Source organism: Penicillium taxi (genome assembly GCF_028828555.1).
Source record: "Penicillium taxi strain IBT 34144 chromosome Unknown utg000004l_segment0_segment0, whole genome shotgun sequence".
In the NCBI taxonomy this organism is placed as follows: domain Eukaryota; kingdom Fungi; phylum Ascomycota; class Eurotiomycetes; order Eurotiales; family Aspergillaceae; genus Penicillium; species Penicillium taxi.
The window spans coordinates 4,630,104-4,648,092 of record NW_026643206.1 but is presented as its reverse complement, the minus strand read 5'-3'; the positions used below and the strand labels follow the sequence as shown (position 1 = coordinate 4,648,092).

General features: G+C 45.0%; 7 protein-coding genes across 7 annotated transcripts; 5 read left to right on the top strand and 2 right to left on the bottom strand.

Annotated features, from left to right (window-relative positions):
• Window positions 1-1,289: 1,289 nt before the first annotated feature.
• Window positions 1,290-1,869, top strand: N7495_006599 (GNAT family N-acetyltransferase; the record flags this gene model as incomplete). The annotated part of the gene is made up of 2 exons (XM_057209250.1): window positions 1,290-1,326; window positions 1,382-1,869. 2 exons carry the CDS (start codon window positions 1,290-1,292, stop codon window positions 1,867-1,869), a joined length of 525 nt encoding a protein of 174 aa, XP_057063024.1.
• A 584-nt stretch (window positions 1,870-2,453) lies between these two features.
• Window positions 2,454-3,684, top strand: N7495_006598 (Major facilitator superfamily domain general substrate transporter; the record flags this gene model as incomplete). Its single annotated transcript, XM_057209249.1, has 2 exons — window positions 2,454-2,817; window positions 2,990-3,684. The coding sequence occupies 2 exons, from the start codon at window positions 2,454-2,456 to the stop codon at window positions 3,682-3,684; spliced, it is 1,059 nt and encodes a 352-aa protein (XP_057063023.1).
• Window positions 3,685-3,897: 213 nt separating this feature from the next.
• Window positions 3,898-4,470, top strand: N7495_006597 (Major facilitator superfamily domain general substrate transporter; the record flags this gene model as incomplete). Its single annotated transcript, XM_057209248.1, has 1 exon — window positions 3,898-4,470. One exon carries the CDS (start codon window positions 3,898-3,900, stop codon window positions 4,468-4,470), a length of 573 nt encoding a protein of 190 aa, XP_057063022.1.
• Window positions 4,471-5,951: 1,481 nt separating this feature from the next.
• N7495_006596 (putative RNA helicase/RNAse III) lies at window positions 5,952-8,411 on the bottom strand (the record flags this gene model as incomplete). Its single annotated transcript, XM_057209247.1, has 1 exon — window positions 5,952-8,411. The coding sequence occupies one exon, from the start codon at window positions 8,409-8,411 to the stop codon at window positions 5,952-5,954; it is 2,460 nt and encodes an 819-aa protein (XP_057063021.1).
• A 356-nt stretch (window positions 8,412-8,767) lies between these two features.
• N7495_006595 (RNA lariat debranching enzyme) lies at window positions 8,768-10,474 on the top strand (the record flags this gene model as incomplete). Its single annotated transcript, XM_057209246.1, has 1 exon — window positions 8,768-10,474. One exon carries the CDS (start codon window positions 8,768-8,770, stop codon window positions 10,472-10,474), a length of 1,707 nt encoding a protein of 568 aa, XP_057063020.1.
• A 380-nt stretch (window positions 10,475-10,854) lies between these two features.
• On the bottom strand, window positions 10,855-12,608 carry N7495_006594 (putative 3-methylcrotonyl-CoA carboxylase, beta subunit (MccB); the record flags this gene model as incomplete). The annotated part of the gene is made up of 2 exons (XM_057209245.1): window positions 10,855-11,149; window positions 11,206-12,608. The coding sequence occupies 2 exons, from the start codon at window positions 12,606-12,608 to the stop codon at window positions 10,855-10,857; spliced, it is 1,698 nt and encodes a 565-aa protein (XP_057063019.1).
• A 2,835-nt stretch (window positions 12,609-15,443) lies between these two features.
• Window positions 15,444-17,665, top strand: N7495_006593 (putative C6 transcription factor (Leu3); the record flags this gene model as incomplete). Its single annotated transcript, XM_057209244.1, has 6 exons — window positions 15,444-15,500; window positions 15,554-15,660; window positions 15,721-16,026; window positions 16,086-16,523; window positions 16,581-16,834; window positions 16,893-17,665. The coding sequence occupies 6 exons, from the start codon at window positions 15,444-15,446 to the stop codon at window positions 17,663-17,665; spliced, it is 1,935 nt and encodes a 644-aa protein (XP_057063018.1).
• Between the last annotated feature and the right edge of the window lie 324 nt (window positions 17,666-17,989).

Sequence of the window (17,989 nt, the reverse complement as noted above, 5' to 3'; positions counted from 1 at the left end):
GAAAAATAAAACAAAAGGAAATCCTTCTGACAGGAAAACAGTTCCTAACGCACCTCGCATCGTCATTTAAACTCATTTTCAACGTTCTGTACTAAACCTGATTCAGTGGGGTACGTCGTTTCCGCGATATGTTTCCATGAAATTAATTTTCAGGCCTCCGCTCCCATGAATATGATCTCTCAACTTCCTTTTGTTTTGTTTCTTGTTGGCTCTTCGAAAACGAGCTAACGCCCAGTTATCACCCGGTTGTTTGCCAGAATCAACACCAGTTTATTTCTTGATGAAAACTATCAGGGGTTCCAACCTTGGAAGTTTGATTGCAAAGAAACCTGATTTTCTTTCTCAATGAGATTGAAGTGTCAGCAGAAATTTAACTCGCCAGATTTCCTCTTTTACTTCGGAAAATATACCCTTCATGCATATGTACTTAGGTAAGATTCACAGCGTCATCGAAGCTTGTTGATATAGATCCAATACCGAAGGCGGGTACCGCGGTATATTTAATTGAAAAAGGGAAGCTGCAACTACTGTTTGAATGCTTCTTGAAGAATTGCTTGGGCAAATGATCGGTTCAAGCCTTTGGAAGCGTTCATCTTAACGGCTCAATTGATCACCGATTTCTAACCTTGGAAAGAACTTTACAGGGCACCTACCTAGATGATCATTTAAGGATAATGAGGCAAGTCGTACACGGGAGATGACCGCGATCCGATCTAAACACATGGGCCTTACAAGTCTAGCCCTCGAGAGGCTGGCTGAATATTTATGAAGGTTCGAACATTCCAGGTTTGTATCTAGTTAAGGTTTATATACATCATATCTTCCGATGTTGACCAACGTAACCTCTAAGGCTTGGAAGGGAACTAGGTACATTGGCATTTGGACAAGATACGCTCGTCGACTTCAGCGCACATGCATATCTAGGTACCTGATGTAAGAAATATGCACTGTTAAGTTTTGAAGCTCTCATATTAGAATCACGCGTGGACTTACAAGCTTTAATAAATGCTACAATACACTGAAAATGGGAAGATACTCTTGGACGCAGATATTGAAGAATCTATATAGAAGGGAAAGCGACGCCGAAAGAGGAAAGAGAAACGAAGGGTAAAGCACTAGTCCACTTGCAGCATAGTGCGTACTCTATCTCCACCACAATTGGTCCAAGGTAGGTAAGGCGTAAAGGTGTCTTTCATAGGGCGTGGTTTTAACATATAAAATTTGCAATTCCAGTAACGACTTCCGTTAGAGCTTCACAGCTCTCAATTTCAAGTTTTCTAATTCCAATCATGGCCAACCCTACTATTCGATTCGCTACACCGGAAGGTAAAAGAATTTCTCTCCAATGTACCCACAGAGTCCTGAGGCCTGATGTAATAAGACGTTCCAATCATCCTCCAATTTATCCGCGAACTGGCCGACTACGAAAAAGCCCTGCACGAAGTCGAAGCCACGGAGGAATCTCTTCTAGCCACTCTATCATTCCCCGGCTTCCCGGATACCGCGCCTAAACGGGGCTCTGTCTACACAGCCCTAGTTACCCCGGCGCCGACTCCGGAAGCTCCCGAGCCCATTCCAGTCGGTATGGCTCTCTACTTCTATAATTACTCCACTTGGCGCTCCGCGCCAGGGATCTACCTAGAAGACCTTTACGTGCAGCCTAGTGCGCGTAGCCATGGTTATGGATTCAAATTGCTCAAGTTCTTGGCAAAGCAGACTCTTGAGATTGGTGGACGTCGATTGGAGTGGAGTGTCCTTAACTGGAATCAGCCTAGTATTCAATTTTATAAACAGGTTGGAGCGAAGGCGAAGGATGAATGGACTGGAATGGTCATGGAAGGTGATGCTTTGCATCGGCTGGCGGAGTAGACCGCGGACCTCGGAATCTACATGGCGGCGATATCCAAAATGTATTACAAAAGTTCAAATAATAGATCTCAGATTTCTGTCAATTGTGCGAGGAGGAAATACACTCAATACAAACGATCTTGGGACTGATTAGATGGGTGCTTTTGATGTCACATTCATCCCTAGGTATAACCTTGAAAGGCAACCTTTGGAAGTGGCTCCGTCGTTACTGTACCTTTATTTTAACTCCATCCAAGCAACGTAGATCAATAGTACTCAAACCATCAGTCCTGAAGTGTAAATCTTTTGTCCAAGAGACTAGATGCCAGGCAGAAGATTCTTTGTTAGCCCAACCATGTTCTTGCTCTTCCCTTTCTCGTCCAATGGAGATCGGGTTCTCCTTGCCGTGTCAAAGAGGATTTCCCAAAGATAATTTATTACACAAGAAGAGATGAAAGACAGTAATCTCAGAGCTCGAAGATCTTACCAGAAATTGGATATGCCACTTTCCTGAGTCTTCCATATTTACCCTAGTCAACCAACCCCCTTTCTCATACATCATGTATAGCCAAATAAGTTCCTCGAGGATTGTTTTGATTGAGGATATGGACAGAGATTGCAGCGGTCCTTTTGGTCCAAATCGCACGTTTGGCTCATCAGCTGAGCGTGCCCGGCGCAATCTCAATGCAAAACTTGCAAATCCTCTGGCTGGGTTCAGCCATGCCGAGCTGCGCAAACAAGGTCGCAGCTTTGCGATTGCCAATGAAATAGGTGATGAATCTGACATCCGTGCGTTTGAACTGGGTGCTGTGCTGGCCCAGTCTCCAGAGCGATATCCCAATGTGGCCGACTTGACGGGCCAGGAAAAAGAAATATTGCGTCGGGAATTTACTCACCGCTGGTCACAACCGTGGAAAATGTATGCAGTCATAGTGCTTTGCTCTTTATCTGCTGCTACCCAAGGCATGGGTATGTACACTCGAGAATGACCCATGAATTAGATAGAACAGAGGTTGAAATGAGAACTCTTACACATCAGATGAAACGGTGGTTAATGGCGCTCAAATCTGGTATAGACACTAGTTCGGAATTGCAGACAATAGTTCAAGAAGTACCTGGTTAGCAGGACTCGTAAACTCAGCCCCCTACCTCTGCTGTGCATTCATCAGCTGTTGGCTGACAATACCATTCAACCACTGGTTCGGAATACGAGGAACAATCTTCCTGACCTGCTTCTACAGTGCGATCGCTTGCTTTTGGCAGGGGTTTGTATCAACTTGGTGGGCCATGTTTGCAGCCCGCTTCGTATTGGGCGTCGGAATCGGCCCGAAATCTGCAACAGTACCCATTTATGCTGCCGAGACAGCTCCTCCCACCATCCGTGGTGCTTTGGTCATTCAATGGCAGATGTGGACAGCGTTTGGAACCATTCTCGGGTACGCAGCTGACCTAATTTTCTATCGGGTCTCGGGAACTGCGATTGCAGGTATCAATTGGCACATGATGATGGCGTCGGCAATGTTTCCTGCGCTGATCGTTTGCTGCTTTGCTTTTACCTGCCCGGAGTCTCCGCGGTGGTATATGGCTCAAAAGCAGCATCGTCCAGCTTATCAGTCAATCATTTCTCTGCGACACCATAAGATTCAGGCTGCTCGTGATCTGTTCTATATGCATGCTCTCCTGGAGGCAGAGAGCAGCATGAAGCTTGGACAGAACAAGTTGTGGGATATCATCAAGGTTCCAAGAAATCGAAGAGCTATGTTGGCATCAGAGATTGTCATGTTTATGCAGCAGGTGAGACTAAATTACCCGTATCATCAACATTCTGGTCAGTAGGCTGACCCTTTCTTTTTAGTTTTGCGGAGTCAAGGCCATTGTATATTATTCATCAGAGATATTTTTGGTGAGTTTTTCACAAAATCGACTTTGAGATATTTGATACTGCTGACGAAGAAATAGGAAGCCGATCTTTCTCCAGTATTAGCACTCAAGGTTTCATTAGGCTGAGGCGTAATAAACTGGCTCTTTACCATCCAATCGATCTTCGCCATGGACACATTCGGACGACGAAACTTACTACTATTAACATTTCCGCTTATGTCACTTGCCATGTTCTTCATCGGATTTAGTTTATGGATCCCAGAAACGAGCCATAACACTCGAATAGCCTGTATAGTCTTGGGGACGTATCTGTCTGGTGCCATCTACTCCACAGGCTGCGGTTCAGTTCCAACTACCTACTCCGCCGAGGTATACCCCCTATACGTGCGGCCCTTCGGTATTTCAATCGCAACTGCCACAACATGGTTCTTTAATTTCCTGCTAGGGGTAACATGGCCCTCTCTCAGAAACAAATTTACTGCACAGGGAAGCTTCGCTTGGTATGCTGGGTGGAATCTTGTGGGATGGTGGCTTGTTCTTTTGTTCGTGCCGGAGACGAAAGATAAGAATCTCGAAGAGCTTGATCAAGTCTTCTCGAGTTCAACTAGATTCCATATTCGGTGTGGTCTTCGTCAGATTAGATACTTTGTTAAGCGGTATATTTTGCGGCGGGATGTTGAGCAGGTGGTCTTGTATGAGCACGAGGATACAGCATCCCGGGAGCTTGGTTATAACTCTTGAAATTACCCTAGATAATTAAGCTTTCTCATGCCTGTTTGATGCAATGACCTCGGGACAATCGGATATGACATGGGCTTAACCTTGGAAATATCCATCGTATATATCCGGTCCATGTGCCCAGACTTGAACACAATTTCCACACCTCTAGAGCTATTTATACATTCGAAGGTTAACTACTAGGCTTAGAAGTAGACTTCATAAATAGCCATTTCTGTAGGGCGTGGTTCAATTTCTCCGCAGTTTTTGTATTGCTGTTGTTCGGGAATTAGGCAATCGGAGATAAGACAATCATCAGTAGTGACGGACTTGATAGATCCCATTGACATCTCGATTTAGTTTCATTTGCTGGAAACTTGCAGCTTTAGATCGTTTCGATCATGTTTGAAATAGACCCTAGGGTTGTCGACGTAAATTTACAGTGTGTCAGTCATCTAAGATTGACTACTTGGGAGGAAATAATTCTAAAAAGGTGATATATTCGAAGGCCGGCCATTGTCGAGATTGATAAATGGAATCCTAGTTTTGTTTGCCAGAGATTTCACCTTCTAAGATTGCATTCCTTATAGAGAGACTACCCAAAGCAACTAACTACTTAAGTAGATGTTTGGAGCATATATGTCCCCGGATTTAGGGTAGGTAGCTCGAAAACCGAAACAACTACAGATGCACCGTGAAATACTCCCGTGTAATACTCAAGCGTGTTTAGCTCTAGAGGCAGTAAGTATTTTTCTAAAACCCGACGACCCGTTTACTCGTTTTTTGTCCTCTCCCTCAATCTATATACGAGTACAGTAAGCACTGGAGGCGCAAATGAGACAGGCACTGCTCGCATTGCAGTAGCTTATTGTACCCAATATAGCCGCTGACTGGTACCTAGCACCTAAATATATAATTTATGGCGCTGCTGATGCACTTTTACCAGTCATTTTGAAAGATGAACTAGATCCAGACTACTATGTGGCGTGTTTCAAGATATATAATTGCTGAGGAGAAACTGTTTCAAACATGACAGGTATCTAAAGGAGCTTCTGGATATGTAGTCGAGACTGTAATAAAAGAGGAAACTCCAATAATATGGATTCTCATCACCCAAGCTCTGGGGTACGCACTGGGCAAGAAGCCTTTGGGGTTCACATTGCGCAGTGTGCTTATGTAATACTCACGACTCAGCTCTATCGGTGACTTCGCCCAGTCCATTTGTGACTGTCATCGTCAGACAGTCTCAAACGGACTGGGCGAAGTCGCCGTTACTTAGTGAGCCAAAAGTGGCAATCACTGAGGGAAGGTAAAACCAAAATGGCAAAGGAAGTCCGGTACCTGGGTATTAAATAGAGAAATTATTCAATCTGCCACTCAAGGGAGAACATCGAGTCAAACTCACCTAGATAACAAGGATAATGAACCGAAACTAAAAGTACTTTCTAATCAGATAAGTGTCTAGCTAATACATCTGTTTAATAGTTAGGACAGCAAATACCTGGTTACTTGCCCAAGATATCGTCATAACATCCTTTCTCAACCTTTTGAAGAATTGTTCCAGCAAGTTGAATATCGGCCTCCTCGGCGGAGATGCACCCGGCCACTTCTCCTAAATGTTGACCGTTGATGATTGCTGTAGACTGGTAAGTGGCTTCGTTGGGATCTGCCCGTTTTCCTATCATTTTAGGCACTCGCTGGTGCTTGAAAATCAAAGTGCCAGCATGCTTGAAAATTGCCTGCGATCTATTGCGAGGATGTTCTACAGACACTTGGTCTGACAGAATGTGGCGCAAATAAGAGAGTAGCCCAAGTTTCTCCAAGAAAGCCCGACAAGTCTCGATGTTACCTCCCGAGTCAACGAAGATCGCACCCAGAGTGCTCTCGGTGATATCAGAAAAAATCTTATCGCAGTGTAAACGTGCGAGAAGATCCCAGGGATACGTATTGGAATTCTCCATTTCTGCTCTGATTTCTTTGCGCAGCTCATTGTGTCTTTTCCAGCAAGACTTGATCGAAAGTCCGATGTGCGACCCTGTGTAGCGGAAGTATCGAGTTAAATTATGTCTGCTTTCCTCGTTCACGGTTTCGTCAAATCCAAAATCCATGCAGCAAAAGCCAAGGAGGTTGGCATTGACTACGGCATGCTTGAGCATCGTCATATAACCTTGAGAGAGATCCTCGGAGCGATCACGGAATATATCCACCACCACTGTGTCGAGAACCGCATCACCAAGCCATTCGAGTCTTTCATATGATGGGCTGATGTGCTTCAAGGAAGAGTGGGTGAGTGCTTCTAGTAGCATAGAACCATCGAGGAAATCATATCCAATAAGATCGGTCAAAACCGGTTCGATGAATCGACCACTTGGTGTCAAAGTCGGGAAGCTGTCAGTCAGGATTTCGACATCTGGTAAGAAGCATTTGAGACAGGCCTGCGCTTTCAACATTCCACCATCAAGCAAGGCCGCACCAATCAAGGACTCGACCGCGTCTGCCATTACTTTACGGGACTGGGTTTCCGTCTTGGGCGGGGCGGCCAATTTCATCGAAATGCGAGGGGCCTCCCACTTTTTGGGAGTGAAGCGATCTGTCAAAATAAACTTATACAGGCCAGCATGGATGGCAGCATAGGCGAGTCGCTTATTGTTGACAATAGCATCCCGACTAGCGGAAAGCTCACCCTCAGTCCATGTTGTTCGCTGAAGGAATTGTTGACAGGCAACGGTGAACTTCAAAACAGAATCTCCATAAAATTCATACTTCTGATAGTCAGTTTCAGCCAGTGCGTTCGGAGCCGTGATGGCTGTGATGACATGGGCCAAGTTTTGAATTCCCACCGTCTTGAGAAAAGTGTTATTCAGCTTCTCGGCTACCATGGTGGCTTGAATCCGGTCCAAAATAGGCGAGATAAACCGGCCGAAGATTGCTTGAGCTGCGGGCAGCTTGTCCACAGTACAGCTAGAAGCAGGTATGGTGTATTTCTTCAAAGCACAGCGTGTATTATCTGGAGGGGGAGGATGAAGGTAGTTGCGGCGCTTGGGTAGCTGCTCGCAGGCGATCTCAATGTGAGACGCTCCCTTTGGCTTAGGCGAAACAACCCATTCGTGGAATATACGCGGTTCGCTGTATTGAGCCCCATCTCGAAGGATCCCAATCGGTGATGAAACTGGATCTCTGGCATACACATCGATAGCCTGCTCGACTGCATCGTATTCATCGGCCCATTTCTCCAATTCAGTCAGTTCAATGTCTGGGATGAAAAGGGCAACATAGTCTCTCTCAGATCCCTGCAGCCGCGTCGACGTGGCCTGCAGATACTTAGCGGTAATTCTCCTCATTGCTGTCAGAACTTCTGCTTCTACTTCGCCAATGGGCGTCGAGTGACCAAATTTCGCAATGTATATCTCGTTATTTTCCCAAAACAGGGTGATGGTTGGAGGCAAGGCCACCAATTTCGGGAGTATCATCGAAACCGACAAATCTTTGTTCACCGATCCATCACCATTGATCATAGAGATGGATGTTCGATGAAGATTAGGTGCAGACCAAAGCTCTGCCAGCTCCAAAAAGGGATCATATTTCCCGGAGTAATCCATAGTTGCAGGCAAGCTCTTGTAGTCAACTTCGGTCCATCCATACTTGGACTTAGTGGGCAAACCACGGATTTCAGGCAAGTTAGTGTCTTGAGCTGAATCTAGTTTGGGCTTGTTTGCCGGAGGCATGAGACTTTCGTCATCTGGGCCACGCTTTGTCGTCAAGCTTGAGCTTAGCATGGATTTGGCCGAATTCAGCTGCAAATCATTTTGCGTAGACTCATTGCGGATGGAAAGACGTAAATTTTGCTTTTTCTTTTTCTTAGTAGCTTTTCTTGAAGGTTTTGAAGGAGAGAGTTTTGCCCTACGAACAGGTTTGGGGTTGTCGTCCTGAATAACAGTCGATCGTGGTAGTTCGTCATTATCCATCCTGTTTGACTTGCTGGAATAGAAAAGAGGCAAAAAAGGAGTCAAAAAGCGAGGGCGAGTAAGCGGGAAGAAGAGCAGAAGGATGCGAAGAAAAAGGGATAACAGAGGATGAAAAGGGAAAAAAAAGAGATGAATAAAGGATGTGATAAAAGAAAAAATGAGTAAAAGAGATACAGATTTCGAAGTTGTAATTGTTCATATCTCACCCACCGGAATAATCTTAGTCCGTCCGAAAAGATACAAACGCCAATTCGAAATTACGAGATTTCTTGTTCTAGCAACACTTCAAATATTGATTTTTTTTTTCTTTTGTTTTTGAATTGCGGTTTCATTCGGGCTTATTTTTCCCTTTTACCATGTCATCTCCCGTCCGCGTCGCGTCAGTCGGATGCTGTCATGGAGCTTTGAATGAGATCTACGCGAATATCTACAAGGAGATGGAAGCTAGGGAATGGGACAACATTGACTGTGTCATCATTGGTGGTGACTTTCAAGCTCTTCGAAATTCTAATGACGCGACTTGCATCTCAGTTCCGCCCAAGTACAAACAAATTGGAGATTTTCATGAATATTACTCAGGACAGCGCATTGCGCCATTTTTGACAATTTTCTGTGGTGGTAATCATGAAGCCGGAAATCATCTCTTTGAGTTGTACTATGGTGGCTGGGTTGCTCCAAACATATATTATCTGGGAGCGGCAAACGTTCTTCGTTTGGGCCCTCTTCGCATCGCTGGCATGTCTGGCATCTGGAAAGGCTATGATTATCGCAAAACCCATTTTGAGCGTATTCCTTACGCCTATGGCGATACTCAGTCTATCTATCATATCCGCGAGCTAGATGTGCGGAAGCTTCTTCAAATTCGCACCCAGGTTGATCTTGGCCTCTCACACGACTGGCCTCGGGCTATTGAGAAACTCGGTGATAGCCAGTCCTTGTTCCGCATGAAGAAATTTCTCCAGGAAGACTCAATTCATGGTCGTCTCGGAAGTCAGGCTGCCCGAAATGTCTTAGATCGTCTTCGCCCGGCCTACTGGCTCTCCGCCCACCTTCATGTTAAATTTGCACTTACGATGGGACACGATGGGTGCCGCCTTCGAAAGGTTCACCCAGGTAATAATAAACCTGTAGATTGGGGCTACGAGGCTGTCGAGCCCAACGGCGAAAACTCCATCGAAGATAATACAATTGACACTCCTGTCACCTCTTTGGTGACTGATGTCGATACGAAAATGAAGAATGTGGATAATGAACCCATTAAGAACGATGATGAAATCAACTTGGATTCTAGCAGTGAATCAGAGCATGGCTCCCCCGTTGCCAAAAGAGTTACTCTCGAAACCAAGGATGATATGTTTGCTCCATCCAGCACGCCAATCATCCCTGACGATATTCGAAGCAAACTACCAGCCAGTCTCTCTCGCCCTTCTTGGCAGACTGAACAAAACCTACCCACTAAGCCCTCAATACCAGAGGCTATTCGCAATAAGGTGACCAAGTTCATGGCTCTCGACAAGCCTGGCGGCCACGGACCTTATCTTGATCTGATCGAAGTCAATGCCGTATCTGAGCAAGGCGAAGTCGCACTTGAGCGCCCATTCCGTTTACAGTATGATCCAGAATGGCTTGCCATTACTCGTGTCTTCGCAGAGGATCTCAAACTCGGTGACCGCAGCGCCAAAGTCCCTGATGACCTAGGCCAGGCTGCCTATCTTGACTCCATTATTCATGCAGAGTCGTGGGTAAAGGAAAACATCATTGAGCCCGGCCTTCTAGATGTTCCTATCAACTTCACTATCACTGCCCCAGTGTACGACCCGTCTGTTCCTATCACAACCAACGAAGCTCCTCCTGAGTACAACAACCCGCAAACTGATGAGTTCTGCAAGCTCCTCGGTATTTCTAACAAGTTTGTCCTATCCGATGAGGAGCGTGCTGCTCGAGCCGAGGCTCACGCCCAACTTCCAGACGAGCCTGAGAGATCCTATCGAGGACATGGAAGGGGCCGGGGTGGTCGAGGACGAGGAAGTGGTCGTGGCAATCGGGGTCGGTCCAGATACTAAAACTGATCTTATTTTATGGTAAATATGAATTGAAATAACATCATTATCAATATTGAGACAATGGTGAATGTTAGTCACGTGATAGGCGTCGATAGTGTAGCTTATGTAAGTCAGAGAGGCTGCCCTATCATCATGTCCAATAATCACTCATTGATCGACGCCCCACTTATCTGAAAAGGACGCAAAAAACGGACAAAATGACGTATTACTTAAAAGTCATCTAATGAATGTGAAAATGATTGTAAAAGGAAGAGAAAAAGAGTAATTGAAGAATTCTAACATAATCCACCCTTCCTAAGCATAGAAGGTATAAAGCTTGTATGGTAGATTGTTTTATCGAGCGCCGTCTGTGACTCGAACCACCAATCGAAGCGTACTACTTACATTCTGAAGACTCCGAATCTGGTTTGAATATCTGGTTCTTCTTTACCACCCAGCGCTGCTGCCAGACCCAAACCTAGTATGTTCCTAGTCTGAGCTGGCGGAATAACACCATCATCCCAAAGACGAGCAGAGGAGAAGATGGCTTCAGACTCATGATCTATGCGAGTCTTCAGAGCAGGATCGGCAGATTTCCCAACGGCTTCCATTACGGAAGATAGCTGCTCAGAGCCCATGACGCCGATTTTAGCATTAGGCCACATGAACATCATTCGAGGGGAGTAGGCTCGACCACTAGGATAGCAAGGTTAGAAAGACATCTAAGAATGAGTAGTCATTAAGAAACTTACCACATGCCATAGTTACCAGCACCAGCACTCGAGCCGAAAACTACTGTGAACTTGGGAACATCAGCACAAGCCACCGCAGTCACCAGCTTAGCGCCGTTCTTTGCTATTCCACCCTTCTCAGCATCCGCGCCCACCATGAAGCCTGATATATTCTGTAGGAAAACAAGTGGAATGCGTCTCTGAGCACATAATTCAATGAAGTGTGCACCTTTGAGGGAAGACTCCGAGAACAGGATCCCGTTATTGGCGACAATGCCGACACGATGACCGTGGATGCGTGCAAACCCAGTTACCAGTGTGGTACCATAGTCGCGCTTGAATTCAGAAAATTCACTTCCATCAACAATACGTGCGATGATTTCATGGGCGGGGATCTGGCGCCGAAGATTGGTACCCACAATGCCATTCAACTCATTAGGATCATAAATTGGCTCTTTGATAGTCTTTTCAGCAGACGAAAGGGCATTGGGATAGTTAAGGTTGTTAACTGAGCGGCGAACAAGAGTGAGAGCATGCGAGTCGTCCACTGCGAGGTAATCTGTCACCCCAGAGATGGTAGAATGTAAATGGCCTCCGCCAAGGTCTTCCGCAGAAACAACTTCACCAGTTGCAGCCTTGACAAGAGGCGGACCAGCTAGGAAAATAGTTCCTTGATTCTCCACGATTATTGTTTCGTCGCTCATAGCAGGCACGTAAGCTCCGCCAGCAGTGCATGGGCCCATAACTACGGACAGCTGAGGAATACCAAGAGAGCTCATGCGCGCCTGATTGTAGAAGATACGTCCAAAATGCTCCCGATCTGGGAACACATCCGCCTGGTGAGGAAGATTTGCACCACCCGAGTCCACCAAATAGATGCATGGCAGTCGATTCTCTTGCGCAATAGCTTGTGCTCGAAGATGCTTCTTCACTGTGATTGGATAGTATGTGCCCCCCTTGACAGTACTATCGTTGGCGACAATCATACACTTGACCCCCTCGACTGCACCAATTCCAGTGATTATCCCACCGGAAGGTACATCTTCGTCATCATAGACGCGATGACCTGCAAGTGGGGACAATTCCAAAAATGGTGTGCCGGAATCAATCAGTGCAGCAACACGATCTCGGGGAAGCATTTTACCACGTGCGAGATGCTTGTCTCGGGACTTTTGAGAACCACCCTGGGCGATTTTCCCATGTAGGCTGCTCATTCTGTCCAGAAGTTCTTGCATTTGTCGAGTATTCTCTTGATACTCAACTGATGACGTGTCTACTGCAGTTGGGAGGACAGATAGTGCGGAAGCATGATGAGGGTGTGTGTAGTTCGCGATTGAACGACAATTTATGCGAGTTGTGCTCTTGGTTAAGCCTTTACGCGAAGCTAACTGCAATGCGGCTGAAAAGAGTGAAGGAGATCGCATTTTAGGAGTGGATGATGGGAAAAGAGAATTTTGTAGTGAGTGCAATACTTGCTGTATCGAAAAACGGTATGAAAAGATGTGAAGTTCAAATACTACTTCCAAAGAAAAAGGATGGATTTCCCCGCATTTAACCTGCAGAATGCGGAGTGGCGACGTTCGTTAGCCGCACATACCCGCTTATAAATTACCTTTATTCCGGCATTGCTACAGTAACTAGTCATCGAAATCAGTTATACCAGAACACTCTTACGGCTTAATTCCTGGAAGAGAAGTGCAAAAAACGCCGGGAAACTAGGGTTCTGCCATCGGAAAGTAATGAAACCAGTGGGAGGGTGTTATAATGGGAATGAGAAGCTATCATGACTTGTGATCCCGTGATGTTGCCAAGAACGAGATCCGAGGTCTAATAGATCCCGAGGTCTAATAAGAAGAGTAACATACACAAATGACCCCTGAGCCCTTCAAGAATCTGTTGATCACAAATGATCAGACTAAACCACTTCTGATATAGTGGAAAGATCACTGTTTGCAGCCATCATTATTATGACTGATTCCTGTTTGCATCTTTTTGACCTGATATTACTTACGTTTGCGCTTTACATCTTATCCTATATATATACGACCTGAAATCCAGAGGTCTAAGGGTCAAGCCAATCTAATCCACCTCATCTTTACCATACCTTTGAGATATTATTTGCCTTCCTTTGCTAGCAGTCTGGCATCGTATTACCCTTTACCATATCGGCCTAATTAAGCCACCCTGACCCACTAATTCCCTAATCCGGGATTAGCTTTCCCCATTGGATATTCTCCAACCGAATCAGTCTTGGAATATAACCGATACGTATTACGTTTCTACCATTTTATCACTCTATAATTCCAGCAAACTCAAACAGAGGGAGAAAATCTTTGCCTGATAGAGGATCGAAATCATCAAACCCCCTGACTTGATAGCGGTTTGCCATGGAAGTTGCTTGTAGGATAAAATGGAACCCTCTAAACTCCTTATGCAGACATTTCATCATTTTTATACCTTTATCTTCTCGATTAATATCAGTAGGCCGGAGGACAGATTGCACAGCCGGAAACTATCAATGAAATATTGATCCAAACTTGTGAGATTTTTTGTCGCTCAGTTTCTCTGTTTGAGTCAAAGATTCCAAGAGAGTGGGGACAGTATGGGCAAGTTCAGGACATCTTCATCTTTTTTGTCGAGGATGTATATTTGAATTGTAAACGCTAGAGATTAGGCATCACCCACTGTCGCGCTTAAGGAAGTTGCTTTGAAGCGTTTATTTATGGTCGTCACGAGTCGCTGAAGCTAGGTGAAGGGAGTTAAGATTTTCAATAAAGGAACCAATATCATGTCGAGGGGAGTGTCTATGATGGTAGAAGTTTTTCTAACTTTTGCCTTCATAGGGAAAATTCAGCCTGTATCGATAGAGGCAGCAAGTGTTCTGATTTCATCATTATTTGCGCGCTTTGCCACCTTGTCAGCCAAATTTATCTTTCCAGCAAAGTCCCCATTTTTGAATATTATATCAAGGAAAATTTCGGCTTCAGACTTCGGGTTGGTGTGACTGTTTGTTGGTGTGACTGTTCGGCAGACGCTGGTAGTTTCGAAGTTTGTCTTGTATAGCTTTTTTTTCGCTTGTCGGACTGTGGTATACGGCGACGGCGCCGAAACAAACAGGAACTTGTCCTGCTAGATAGACGTCATGGTAAATCCTGTGAGGAACATAAGTGGTAATTTAATCAGTACAGAAAGAGTTGATGTGAAGGAGGGCTATAGAGACTCATGACGCTAAGCTAGAAGGGACATGACGAGACCTAATAGTGTAACTCGTTTAGGCAAAAGTTTCCTTCTCTACGCTCTACAAGTCTTTATCATAATTACATTAACACTAGCCACGCCATCTATAATGCAATCTCCAGTGCAATCTCTAACAGTAGCGGCTACTAAAAGGCGGCGGCCAAGTACATAACAAAGCCAGTGAGTTCGGAGAAAACGGGAATGATATCTCATTTATTGAATTTTTTTAAAAATAATTGCTTTAGACAATACATTTTGCTCCGTTATTTTACTTCGTTATTTTAGTAGTAATAGTATTTGAAGTTTGACTTCCTCAATTTAGGGCTATCGACTTGTAATATAGAGTGATACGTGATACGGGTATTTAAAGATTCTGCCAGGTATAAAATACGTATTCTGTTTTCAGTTTTATGGGCTATCTTGCGGTGGCCGTTATGAACCTCCGTAAGGGAGAAATGGGAGGAGGGGCACACGGCAGCATACATAGGCTGTTTCGTATAAATTACCTTCTTCGACGTTTCAGTATTATTAAAATACACGAAAATACAAAAACAATTTAAGAAACTTTTGTTTATTGTTTAAAAATTAAGTAAGAAGAGTGTAAAGGTATGACTGATTTTGAAAACAACTGTTTCTTGAATTTCCTACCTATGTAGATCTATCTTCTGCCTCATTGAAATTCCCCTTTGAAATTTATTTACTGTTCGTTTTTGCTACATTTTATGCAAAAGATGGGAGTTCAATAGCGGTGAGATATATTAACCAATCAGGGGCTCGTTTAGGGTTACTCCGGTGCCGGGATGACCTCGAGATAATAATGCCTGGGCCGGCGAGCTATCATCATTTTCATACACAACGCCGTACTCATTATTATTCAGTGCCGGTTTTGCACTCCTGAATTGTCTCGCTATAGTCCCGACTTCCTAGACCTCACGGTCATACCCCCAGATTAATATAGCATTACGAGTATATGACGACGTAAGGATCCACTCATAGCTTAGCCTGACTCCGCTAACGAAGCTATGCGCAGGCCGCTGAAGAAAGGGAAGAAGGCGTGCACGGAATGCCGCCAGCAGAAGGTTTGGCTCAGGCTCCAAAAATCTGAGGACCAGTACGGGCTAATTCCTGTTAGGCTAAATGTGACGTCTATCTTGACCCTGATCAGCCATGCTCTCGTTGCCGTAAGGTCAAGGCGACATGTATAATTTCGGACCCCTTCAAACGAGTCCACAAACGGAAGTATATATTCATGCTAGATACCTAATGTTGAATATTCGTATTAATACTCCTCGGGCGCAGACGTCTTTCGGACCTAGAGCGTGAATCAGATGAGCTTCGGCGGAAGCTGCGGACTTCTGAATCAACAGATCCTCATTCATCGCCCATTTCACTTTTGACAGCTGCAGCTGAAATGGGCATACGGACTGGCCCTGGAATTGACGTGGCTTCTGTTCCGTCGCGGGCTCCCACTGATTCTTATACTTCGCAGCTGAGAAGTTTAACACATGAAATGCCGAGACCGGTATTAGGGACTAATACCACAAAAAATCGGAATCTCAATGATATCCTGGTCACAAGTGAGGAGATTGATGATCTTTTTCAAATGTTAGTTACGACGCTTGCCTGTTCACTTTACCAAAATTTTCCACTAATTTTATGTGCAGCTTCTTTCGATATTATGCCCAGTTTCTCCCTATTCTTGACCCACGCAGCCAACCAAACAATTTTTATGCGCAGTCTCCGTTCCTTTTTTGGACAGTGATTGGAGTTTCATGTCGCTCTTATCCTCGGAACCCAACATTGTATCCAGCTCTGGCCCACAGTATCAAAGAAATGGCATTTCTATCAGCTTTGTCAAACTCTCCGCCGTGGCATACTATCCAAGGTCTACTGATTCTACTCACATGGCCATTTCCAAAGGGCGATCACCCGGATGTGACATTCCCTTTGGGAGGGTTTTTACTTCATGTTGCTATGCAGAATGGTCTTCACATTCCTATGTCAAGCCATGAATTTTCACGCAGTCGATTGCCCATACCGTCCGAGAATGATTTACTGCGTCGGTCAGAACTATGGGCGCATTCAATAATTGTGTATCAGCGGTATGATCCTTTGGTATCTATTAGAGAATGACTAATTTGACTAACTTTTGGGAGCAGGGTCTGTGTCACAAAGGGACAATTGCCACGAGCTAATCAGGCGCAAGATCCTTCACATCGTCATATACTCCTGGAGAACATTGCACCATGGATGACGCTGAAAATACGCTGCCAAGACCTCATCTCACGATGCAGTGTAGCGGTTCTTGAGAATGGTATACGCTCTATGTCACCTGACCAGGAACGATCATTAGACGTTCTACTCACAACATTCGAGGGCCACTTAGATGATCTTGAGCCCCAAGCTGTCACAGGCATGTATCCCTGAAACCGAAGCCGAAATTACGTCCAATTCTGACTGGGTTGGAGCAGATGACGAAAGATTCGACATATTTATCTGTCGAATGGCTATCCAGAGTTTTCATTTTTTCAAAGTTCAAACGATTTTTTCCAGCAACTGCTTTCCACGCATTCTTGTAACCGCATGTAATGTGATTGACAGCATTCAATCCCTCACAGTCCGGGTATCCTGTCTGGCGATGGTACCCGTTCAGATGTGCTTTGGGCTCTTAATAGCGTCGACCTCATTGTTGAGAATTCTCAAGAGTAGCAGTGGGTCCAAAGCTATAGAGGCTATTCGTGCCCGATCCTCACTATTTACTGCAATCAACCTAGCAAAGCAGATGTCTGTTGATAGCAATGACCTAGCTGGAAGAACAGTGACCGTGCTGAACTCGATCTGGAATAGTCGCAAAGCATTTCGCAAAGCTGACGGATCCGAGTACCTTGCTTTGCGTATACGCAGTCGACTGGTACTGAGCCCCGTTCTTGACACTGTCTGGTGGTGGCGAGATGAGTTCGATCCACAGTCACGGGCCAGGGGAGGCCCGGAGCCGGCTGAAGGTAGTGGCTATTCTCGCTCACGTTTGAATGCCGCGACTGATATGGGAAATGTAGCACCGGGTATTGATCCCAAATCTGATAATTCAGTACCTGCTGGATCTTCCAGTACTGTGCCAGATTTGAATTCGTTCCATGTTGATGAACAATTCCTGACAGACTTTGAATGGGCCTTGGGTGACGATGCACTGTTTTCTCTAGATTCGCTTCCCTTGGCTTGGTCATCAACTAATACATTACTTTAGATAAAGTACCAGTCACACGGTTCTTACCTAGTCATGTTACTTAAACAGATTTTACGATTTATTACGAAACACCTGCAGCAGTGCAGTAGCAGTAGCACGGTACATTTGTTAACTATATTCCAAGGTTCCCTTTTCGAGATTTGATTTTCCACTTTGTCCTCCAGCTCTAGTAGTCATCATCAATTGACCTTGCAAGTCAAATGGCTGAATAGCACATCATAACCGAGTGGAGTCCTGACTTATCAGTTGAGGAGTACGTATTAAGTGAGAGAGACTGAAGCTGAAAGTGAGAGTGAAATAATCACCCTCACTGAAGCCTTCTTT